Below are 11224 nucleotides of genomic sequence, written 5' to 3' on the forward strand. Positions count from 1 at the left end.
GAAGAATCAAGATGAAATAATTCAATTAATAAAACATCCAGAGTTAAGTATCACCACTAGTATGAATAATGCAAAGATAAATCCCTACCCCAATTAATCAAAATAATAATACTCAAAGGAAGGATGTGCCCTTAAAAATACCAATAAACCCCTTCCGAGTATTTATGGCTTCTCTAAAATCCAATCAAACCTATTTCCATGGTATCATACAATTTAGAGACATTAAACTCAACATCCATACAATCCTAGCAATTCATCCTACCTATTTCCATGGAGAATTTCATGCCCTTATTGAATTTAATCAAACCATCTAATCTCAACTTCCATTGATAAATAAGATACTTGGTTCAATCAATATCAAATTACGTCTAACCTAACATTGATAAATTAGCACAATTCAATAAGCAAAGCAATTAATCTAATTAAATAAGGAATTGGGGAAAATCATGCATTACTCATAACTAGGGTTTAACCTAACCCTAGAATATAAATCTACTCACTCATAATTAAATTAACAAATAATCAAAAGACATAATAATATAGGAAAGAAGAAATACTTGAATTAATGGAATTAAGATGAAATCTTGAACAAAGTAAATCTGAAATTGAAGGGAATTGTAGAATTCTTCAACTCAACTTAACGAGTCCAAAAAAGTGATCTAATATGCCTAACCAAAGCCTATTTATATCCCTAGGAATAAGTTAAGAAGTTTCCTAAAATAGGTCTTCCAAACCGCCTCAAACTTGGCTTTCGATGCTTCGTCAGGTGATAGCCATGGGTTACCCAAAGCTGCTGGGACTTTGCCACGGCCAACCCGTGGTGTCTACTGATCTTGGTAGGTTTCTCTTGGGCATAAAAGGAGGAGCCACGACCATGCCAAAGCTTAATGCAACAAGCCACGACCAGGCCAAGGCTAGGCAACTTCTATACAAAACTCCTTCGAAAACAACTTCAAGCTTGGAATATGACCATATGATGTTGGGCTCGTAATCTCCTACACGCTCCTAGCTCACTTAGCTTGCAAAGGTGCTCTTTTACGCGTAAATCCTACAAAATAAAGAAAGAGAGCACGAGGAGAGCAACATCGAAATATAAAGAAATATAGCTCTAAAAGATTAAATATATAGAGAAAATATGATAGAAACACTCAAATATAACATATAACAATGAGTATATAAATGTGTTATCATTGAGCTTCTCCTCCACAGCGTCGATGCGACGAAGGCATTCCTGCACCTCTGCTTCGATCTCCAAAGAAAAATCTGCAATCGTTTGATGTCGTTCCACGGCGTGTGCTACGTGCACAAGAACCACCACCATAAACATCACCAATGCCTGTTTATTATAACTATTGCTCATCATTTTATTCAAATGGTAACGTGATAATTTACTTAATAAAAATGTAATGTTACTAGAAGAAAATTTAGTGATGTGTATGTAGTGCATTAAGGGAACTAGAACTCTTAACATATTTATGGTTGAAGATTGATCATAATAGCTGTCCATAATTAATTATAATTGTTCATATTGTTATGTAACGTGCTTCCCAAATTATATAGATAAGTGGGAGAGAACTACTTCATTAAAGTATTGGTACTCCTACCAATATATATTATTATCTGAGAGTGAGTGAGGGATAGGTCAAGTAGTTAGAGCTTCCCTCCCGATTTTAGGAGGTTATAGGATCGGTTCTCACTCCCGCCCTTATGGCTCTCTAAACACAAAAAAAAAAAGTGGTTCTCTAAACACCAAAAAAAAAATATATTATTATCTGATAAGAATAATAAGATCATATATTAAAATTTTAATTTTAAAAATTAGACAAGATTAAATTAATGTAATTAAACATATTGATATTAAAAATGTGACGGCTGTGGGATTTGAACCCACGCCCTTTCGGACCAGAGCCTAAATCTGGCGCCTTAGACCACTCGGCCAAACCGTCAACATGTTGATAGTTTAGAGACAATAATTATGGTTTCTTATTTAAATAATGCAAAAGTGACCTAATTTCCTTAAAATTAAAGCAAATAAAAATTTACGTGCATGATCGAATACGTGATGATTGTAACGATTTAAAGAATTAAATCTTTTTATTGGACCACCTTTTTGAACATTTTTTATTATCTGTTCTGTTTTTCTTGCATTTATGAACTCAATTTTTATTATCTGTTCTGTTTTATATATCTACTCAATTTTTAATCAACATTTAGTATTTTTAAAAATAAATTTCACTGAATTTGATTTTCATAACCCCCACTTGTAGTTTAAAGAGTAAATCACTCGATAATCTCAATATTATTTTATTATTTAATATATACAAATTTTTGTATGCGGCTGGCCACATGGTGTGACAAGGATTACTTGTACGCTGTTACTGGTTTTGTTAGGGGTTACTTGTAGGTGTTGCTTGTATTTTGGGTTACTTGTATGGGTGTTACTGGTTTTGGTCAGGGGTTACTTGTAGTGTGTTACCGGTTTTGTCAGGGGTGACTTGTAGGTGTTACTTGTATGCTGGGGTTACTTGTATGGGTGTTACTGGTTTTGGTCAGGGGTTAATTGTAGGGTGTTACTGGTTTTGTCAGGGGTTACTTGTATTCTGAGGTTACTTGTAGGGTGTTATTGGTTTGGTATGGGGTTTTGGTTTAGAGTTACTTGTAGGAGTTACTCAGAATACAAGTAACACCTACAAGTAACTCATACAAGTAACCCCACGATACAAGTAACCCATACAAGTAACCTTATAATACAAATAACACCCTACAAGTAACTCATACAAGTAACCCCAGAATACAAGTAACTCATACAAGTAACCCTAGAATACAAGTAACCCCTGCTGCACCACGTGTCTTGCCGCACTAAAAAACCTCTGATTAATATAAACTCCTACTTTACTTTTTTTTTTTTTTTTGAAAGCAACTTCTACATTTTATAATATGTACTCGTAATACTTAGCAATCTCCTTGTACTATACTCCGTATTAAGGTATGTATGTATATTTCCTAAAGAAAAAAAAAGTATGTATGTAAATTCTTATTTTAACTTATTTCCTAAATTTAGAGTATATTCTATTCACATAAATTTTTTTTTTCCTCTTTTGAAGAGAAAATTTACCTTATTATAGGTAATTTTTTTTATGCAAACCTTATTATAGGTAGTTGATTAAATGATTAATAATCATGGAAGGCCTAACTCTAACCTTTATTATTTTTGGGTATTAATGTATTATTATCTTGCAATCATGGACTCAGGACTCATGGTAACATATACAAATATTAAGATAATACAAAGTCAAATTTAAAAATCTGTAAATTACTTTAGTTAGTTTTCAATTTCAAACTTTTTAACAACATAAAATTTAATGTAATCTCTTTATCACATCTATTTATACTGCTAAACAAAAATTAGAGAACATTACAATAAGACTAACAACTCCATTGATTCACTATTTATACTAAACTTAAGATAAAGAATATATCAACTGTCAAACCAGTGATGTTTATTTGTGAATTGTTTTAATTCAGTGCACCGAAAGAATGAGATATTTAAACACATAAGAAAAGACAAAGATTAATGCAAACTTTTAGCTACACCTAGTCATGCTCCATTTTTTACATTTTAAGAACCTTGTTTTTTATAATGAGTGGGTTAGCATTGTTATTGCTCATTCGTGGGTTTGATGTACCTAAAGCAAGATAAACGGGTAGATACACTCGAATGTATAATAATATTCTATGTAGAAAATCAGTTGTGTGATTAAGTTATCAAATCAACTATAATCAATATAATGAAGAAAGATAATATCCGATATTTATTAAGATAATATTGTAATTGATATGATATAATTTTTTATTCTATATTTCAAGTGATTGTATTTTACAAAGTCATTGTATTTGATTAGAAAACTATTCCACGTGCCCAAATACGCTGAGAATTAATGAAAAACTAGATGAAACCCGTGCGATGCATGGTTTGTTTGAATTTTTAATTTTTATTTTTATTTATGTGCTAAAATTTGTTACATATTTAGATAAAATTCCTGATATCAAAAGATAATATTTTATATTTAATTAATTTAAACTGAGAAATCTCATTCGCCAATTTTGCTTACGTGTCATTTAAATTAATTAATTCTAAAATAAATTAATAATCTCGTATTTAATTGGCTACTACTAAAATTTATAATCCTAGTGCGCTAAAAAAATTAAATTTTACGTGACTCTCTAAAAACTCGGGAAAAAACCCCCTTTATATATATATATTTATTTATAAGACTTAACATAATAATTTCCGTGTTATTCAAAGTTTTTCCTATTTAAACGGTATTTATTATCATCGAAATCGATAGACCCCAAACTTTAGTCATGCTATGCTGAGTCCTCCACAAAATAAAATGCCATTATTCTATCATTCTCTGGCTCGGCAGGATACATGCCATCAAACACCTAGCAAAACATGCATTGATCTCTTAATATAAACATACTATATATATTCTCTTTTTACTCCCCTTGAAAAAAAAAAAAAAAACAATCTCTTAATATTCTCTTGTTATAGTCAATTTTGCCTTAAAATTCTGTCACAAAAGAAGAAGAAAAAAAAAAAAAAAAAAAACCTTAACTAGCAAAATCTATGGCAGCCTCACCAACAATAGTTAGCCACCATCAAACAAACACCTACACAGCCTACGACGTCACGTGTTTTAACCATCGGGTTCGAACCATCGTGACACGTTGCCCTGACGTAGTAACGTCATGGATCACCCACATCCGATCCAACCATCATCCAACCATAATCGGCCTAGACACCGAGTGGCTAAACCCAATAGCAACCCTACAACTATGTGTAGGTCCCAACTGCCTCATCTACCAGCTCCTCCACTCGCCTTCGATCCCTTCGTCCCTCGAGGATTTCCTAGGAGATCCACAATGCAGGTTCTCAGGTGTCGGAATCTCAGGTGACTCTCAAAGGCTGTTAAAGGATTATGATCTGCGGTTGTCGAGTATGGTTGATGTGAGCAAGGTTGCGGCCGAGGCGGGGAAGGTGAGAGTGAATGCGGGGCTTAAAGAGGTGGCGAACGCGGTGTTGGGGTGGGAGATGGTCAAGGTTAAGGAGATTACAATGAGTAAGTGGAATAAACAAGTGCTTGATCAAAGTCAAGTTATGTATGCTTGTATTGATGCGTTTGTTAGTTATCATATTGGTAAAGAACTTGTTGGCAAAAGTATAAATAATTGTGTTGATGATTTGTCTTGATTAGAGGCAAGAGTTTAGGGATTGTTTTTGTTGATTTTTGTATACTCGAGCTCCAAAATAGGTTAAAGATTCAATGTCAAAAATTTAATTTTTGATATGTTTGACGTATACACAAGTTTCAATTTGAAGGGTTATTAAACTGATTAAGGTTTTATTTTTCGAAAGTTCGCATGATTCCTGAAATTGAAGAGTTAATTTTGTTAATACTACCTCCATCATGAATAATACACAAAAGTCGTACATAATATGTAACGGAGGTAGTATAAAAATTATATATATAATGTGATTCGATATCATATCATATCTTTTGTGTGTTTGATTAGTCATGTTTGATTAGTCTTTATATTATATCGTGTTTGATTAGTCTTGATATCATATCGTGTTTGATTAGTCTATTTAATGTGTTTGATTTTGTATTTGATATCTCTTTTATTATATTGGAAATTGATGGTCAGAGAATGAAAATAAAAATTTACAGTTGAATAGAGCCATGGACGGCGGCTTTTTTTCAATGAGTTAACTTATTTTGAGCATGAGCTTCCAAATAAAGCATGTGCTTCCATATATTATGTTAATATTCGTGATTTGGACATCAATAATTTGTTGCCAAATTATGTTATGATTAAGAAGAATATGGAGCAAAGATATGCAAATGAAACATACAACTACCATATCATACTACTGTAATTGTTTTTATTTTTAAGTATATTTTAGTTTATGAAAGGATATCCTACTAATTATTTTGTGGAATGTGTCCAATTCGTGGAAATAATGTAAACTTTATTAGAACATTAAAAATTGAATTAAGATACTACTAGGTGTAGTTATTGTTTGACCTCGTAGTGCTTCGACAATAGAACGTCAAATATACTTCGTCGGCCATGAAACAAATAAAATTCAAAATTAACTCATTCTTCAGAAGTCATGTTCAACTAATATAGAGAATAATAGAGATTATAACGTCAATTATTACCAAAATTTATTAATTCAACAATAACCACTTTTTAGCTGTGCTTTTTCGTGGTGAATCAAAAATTGGTTAGTTTAAAGTATAAAAGTTTCTATACAATTAAATTGATGAATTATGATGTAATGAACATAATAATTCCATAAAGAAAAAAGTATTCTTGGCTTGCTCATCAAACGAACAAATCCTCACAATGACCGGGACAATAAACTGTCATCTTCCTTTTGGATTGTAGCCTCCAGTTCCTCTGTTGTTACAATCTTGGAAGACGGATTAAACTTTGTATTATCAAGAGATTCAATTTGATCCAGTGGAATGGATGTCAATGAAAAATGGGTTTCAGCTGCCTTTATTGTACGATGTATAAATTCTGATCTCAGTAAAATATCCTTCATGCGACATATAAATTCTGAATGGTCCCTTGCCTGAACATGAGAGAGATGTTATTACAGAGCGCAAGCAGCTGCCTAATACTTTATACTTGTATAGTATCTATAACTCTATGGTAGTTCTATTCTTTAGGTACTAAACAATGTGAAGGTTCATCAAGCTCCAAGGCCCTTATTGCATAAAAATTTAATTAAAAAATAAGCAACACAAGTTACACACCTGCCTATACTTTGGTGCTCGCTGAGGTATTTTCAAGTACGTCATATTTGCATCTTCATAGTCCCACAAAAATGATGTGTGATGGATCCACCTATTTTTAGTGATGGATTGAGCATTGCCTCCAAATTTTCGGCTTCCAAACACGTAATCTGTGGAAGAAGCAAAACTAATTGATGTCATAAAATCAGCTCAGCATGCAGCAAAAGACCAACCTTCTCTAGTCCTAGAATCCATTCATCACGGAACAGAAGCCAAGGTGAAGAAAAGACTAATGTAAGAGTCATGCACAAAACAAACCTCGTTGTGTTTCTAAATACACATCATCAGACTTAAATATTATCCTTGTGCTGCAAATTTTGCTAAATGTAATAATGTCTAAAAGAACTTTCATAGTAAAAACAATTTACAAATTTTACAAAATTTGAGGGGAAAAAAACTACAAAAAAGTGGGTGTCTTACATCAGAAACCAGAGGGAGAACTCCATAATTGAATCATTTGAAGGATTCAGAAATGTTAGTCACCCAGAAAACATTTAGGGGGGCATCTTATGCAAAACAACAATAGAAGATCTAAAAAATTTCTAATCAATTACCATTTTCACGTAGCTTATAGTCCTCAGCTCCCTGAAAAACTTCATCATACAATAGACTACTCCAAGCCATTATTGGCTGAGGATATGCTTGCAAACCAGGAACAGCCTCTTTATTGCATATGAATGACACAAAGATTGTCCCATGATCAACAATAACAGTACCTCCCCCAGTGAATCGTTTGATGACAGAAATCTTATCTCGCAGCACGGATTTAACATCAAGAAGTTCCTCAGGCTTGCTGATAGCATGACAAAAACAAAGACCTCATCAAATTACGATGTAAGGTAGGATAACTCCAGAAATCATGCTAATTTTTGAAGCAGATGCAGATCACATCTTTCAGGAACCTTGCAAATTATTTGCCAAAGTTTATTAGGTATTACAGTATATATGAAGTTCCCTGTCTGCCTGTCATCAAACTCAACTACGGTGCTACAGATATTGCAGCAGAGTATATATAACACCTAGATGATTATTTTGTAAATTTAGGAAGCAATAACTAGAGCTCAGAACTACACCAATGCCAAGCTGGTCAATATTTTCTTAGTCAATATTGGAATGGTATTAAAATCAAATAGGCTCCTTCCTCTTGCGTCTCATGGCCAAACAGAGTAGAGAGGTAAAAGTATGTAGATTCACATAATTTAAGAACTAAAATGCATGCCACTTATTAAAACAAGAGAATGCAATAATCTTCAGCTTACCATGCCTTGGGTAATCCTAATGCACTCACATGAACTGTAATAAAGCTAAAATTCAAAGCTACATCTTATGCTTAGAAAATTCCGGCACCAGGGAAAAGAACTACTTACCCCGATATTCCCATGACAACTGTAGGATCAGGTGTTCCATCATTAATGATACACCAATTGTCTGATGAAGTACGAAGCAGCTTTTCTTCAAGATGTAGCTGCTGTAGTATAGGTACTCTATTCATTCTTACTAGATTCATCAATGGAAGCCTAGAGTTTCTCAGTTGGGATATAGCCATCACAGATGTAGCCTACAACTACCTTGGTTCCAACTTTTTGGAAGACTAGCTAATAAAATGCTTTCATAAATTATGATGCCGTGCTGCTACTCTGATTTTGAGATTCGCCGACAAAAAAAAAGAATGACCCTACAAAGGACAGAAGAGATTCAAGACAAGCTAAATACAGATAGTCAGATATCCTAATCTGCATGGAGCCAGAATTTACATCTATCCCTGAACTAATCTATGATATTCTAACTGACCAACCTCATTACTACAGCTTATTAGTTATCAGTCAAGGCATACAAAGTAATTACAGCTAAGAGGAAGCAAAATGCAATCATTCCCTAATGAGCACAAATAAAACATTGGCAGAAACACAACAATATTAACTAAACTAGAAAGTAATAGAAAAGACCCTTCTCAATATTTGGTTGATCGCAAATCACCCTATCATCTCAACATTGTTCAAATTTTAGAATTCAAATCCCTCAATCAAACTCTCCTTCACAATTACCAAACTCTCTTGAAATCAAGAACTACTGCTTTATCCATCGAATCACCCCATCAATTCATAAATCACAACCTCTCTCCATACAGCTTGCCTCATATCTTTGTAATGGCAACCTGCTTCTTCCCAGTAACATTTTAAAATAATAATTTTTTTTGGACCAAGAACAACATTCAGTGAAGTTGATTTTTAAGAACACAAAAATTTGAATAAAAGCCTATGATAATCAAACAAAGTTATTTTCAAAAGACTGGAACTTCCAACAAAAATAAATAATTCCCAGATTACAATCTTCAATTTGTAATGCACTACTCAAATTTCAGGGTTTTTTTTTTTTTTTTTTTTTTTTCTAATTACATCTTTCTAATAAGTAATTAAATTATTCTGCACCAGAATTTCAAAACCCTTAATCACGCTCTCCACATTAATTACTGTTCTAGTGATAGTATATTAGTATATAGAAGCTTTTCTGTTAGGCATTTCATCGAACACCTTACGTGCACCAACAATTCCTCTCTCCCCATACATTTAAGTATCCTTCAAACCCTATTTTCAACATCAACCCATGAATCTATTTCCCCAATCTCAAATCCCCAATTACAGCACAGGCCTGAAGAACAACAGGGTATGAAGAAACCAGCTTGAACCACATATTTGACATAAAATTGTAAAATTAAATTAATTTACCTTCAAAGCTCTGCCGCCGAAAGCTAGAACCCAAAGAAATTCGACGGCCACCTCGCCGGAAGATCGTCGGATGCGGTGGTTTCCGACAAGTCGCAGCGCACAACAGTAAGAAATATTGCTAGAAAAAGGAGGAGAAAGAAAAGAAAAAATAGAGTTTGATTTTCAATAAACGATCACATATGATTGAATATAACATTTTTCGAACATTTCACGCAATTTTAAATTACATGTCATTATGAATTATAATGATCTTAAAAAATGAATTAAAATAAGATTCTTTAAAAGTGATTAGAGCTTTCCTCCCGATTTCAAAAGATCTTGAATCGATTCTCACCCTCATGGCCCCGTCCTTGTGGCTCTCTAAAACAAATGCATTAATATATTGATGAGTTATATTTTTTAAGGAAATTTTGACTTTTAGTGCCTTGAAAATAGCCTCTGCTGATTTTTAGTACCCATCTAAAATTTTATTTTATTTTGGAACCTATTAAATTCTAAAAGTATAGTTTTGGTACCTCCGTCTAACTTTTATTGCGGTTTCCGTTAGTGGGGCCCAACCATCGTCCTTCAGTCACCCTTTCCTCCTCCGCCCCCCTACACTACCAGCCACCCCTTCCTCCTCAACCACCTACACGGTCACTGCTGGTCTTCCGTTGCAACAACCAAGCGCGCAACCCAGTCACTATATCAGCCTGGCACAGCGGTCAGGCCGAAGCCCAGCCGCTGCGGCCAAGCACGTAACCCAGTCACCACAGCTAGCGAAACTTCCCTAATTCACCTCCCCCACTCCCGAAAAACTCAGCCGACATTTCTTGCACACTCCAACCACCACCACCACCACTCAAAACTCCCTTAATTCACCTCCCCCACTCTCGAAAAACCCCAAACATTCATCCTCCACCATCGAAAACCCTAGTCGCTAGGGTTTCGGGGTGGGAGTGTAATACCCCGTATTTTTATGTATTTTATAAAGTATTTAAGTATTAATAAAATGTATTATTAAGGGCTCAAGTATTTTAATTAAATATTTTAAAGGGTTAAAGTATTTTAAGCATAAGGTTTTATAAAAGTAAAATATATTTTGGACCAAACATTTATTAATTATTGGGCAATGTAAATTATTCCAACATACTCTTATTGGAATAACCCATTCCAAAACCCATAACTTAAGCCCTATCCCATAACTTAAGCCCACATTTTTATAAGCCCAAATTTAACCCTACACTCCCTACTCTATAAATACACCATGAATCCCCAAAAATTTCCCACACAAAAAGGTTAGTCTTATTTTCTTTCTCCTTTATTTTATTAATTTGTGGTTTTGATTTTATTGTTTGAAATTAACTTAATTAGTATCAAATTGTATTCTGATGATTAAACTTTATAATTTCAGATTTTATAAATGTCATAATTTTCAGATTTTGTAAATTTTATAACCTAGGGTTTTTAATTATTGAAAATCACGATTTCAGGGTTTTTATGAACAATTGATTTAGGGCTTTTATAGTAATGATGTTTTGAAATTTTGGTGATTATAACTAATGATTACTTTAACTTAATTCCAGATTATTTTGAACACGTAAATTCGTGTTTTAATTTTTAGATTTCCGTTCGTTAATATTAATCCCG

At 33.4% G+C, this 11224-nt stretch overlaps 2 protein-coding genes and 1 non-coding gene across 3 annotated transcripts; 1 reads left to right on the plus strand and 2 right to left on the minus strand.

Annotated features, from left to right (window-relative positions):
* Positions 1 to 1866: 1866 nt before the first annotated feature.
* TRNAL-UAG (transfer RNA leucine (anticodon UAG)) lies at positions 1867 to 1946 on the minus strand. The gene has a single exon. It is a non-coding gene; the product is annotated as a tRNA-Leu (tRNA).
* A 2684-nt stretch (positions 1947 to 4630) lies between these two features.
* Positions 4631 to 5254, plus strand: LOC145581382 (3'-5' exonuclease-like). Its single transcript, XM_081638397.1, has one exon. The coding sequence runs from the start codon at positions 4631 to 4633 to the stop codon at positions 5252 to 5254; it is 624 nt and encodes a 207-aa protein (XP_081494523.1).
* Positions 5255 to 6242: 988 nt separating this feature from the next.
* LOC145582516 (uncharacterized) lies at positions 6243 to 9760 on the minus strand. Its single transcript, XM_081639501.1, has 5 exons — positions 9596 to 9760; positions 8237 to 8544; positions 7424 to 7662; positions 6831 to 6979; positions 6243 to 6646 (listed from the first exon to the last, which is right to left on the minus strand). The coding sequence occupies exons 2-5, from the start codon at positions 8413 to 8415 to the stop codon at positions 6410 to 6412; spliced, it is 804 nt and encodes a 267-aa protein (XP_081495627.1). The 5' UTR covers positions 8416 to 8544; positions 9596 to 9760; the 3' UTR covers positions 6243 to 6409.
* Positions 9761 to 11224: the final 1464 nt, after the last annotated feature.

The sequence above is a fragment of the Chenopodium album genome, chromosome 15 (assembly GCF_948465745.1).
Source record: "Chenopodium album chromosome 15, dcCheAlbu1.1, whole genome shotgun sequence".
NCBI lineage: Eukaryota > Viridiplantae > Streptophyta > Magnoliopsida > Caryophyllales > Amaranthaceae > Chenopodium > Chenopodium album.

Excerpts from the sequence above, each read along its gene's own strand:
- LOC145581382 (XM_081638397.1), top strand. The coding sequence starts at position 4,631 with ATGGCAGCCTCACCAACAATAGTTAGCCACCATCAAACAAACACCTAC.
- LOC145582516 (XM_081639501.1), bottom strand. The coding sequence starts at position 8,415 with ATGGCTATATCCCAACTGAGAAACTCTAGGCTTCCATTGATGAATCTA. Across the intron at positions 7,663-8,236 it reads GTTGTCATGGGAATATCGGG|CAAGCCTGAGGAACTTCTTG; the intron begins GTAAGTAGTTCT and ends TCATGCTATCAG. Across the intron at positions 6,647-6,830 it reads GAGCACCAAAGTATAGGCAG|GCAAGGGACCATTCAGAATT; the intron begins GTGTGTAACTTG and ends TCTCATGTTCAG.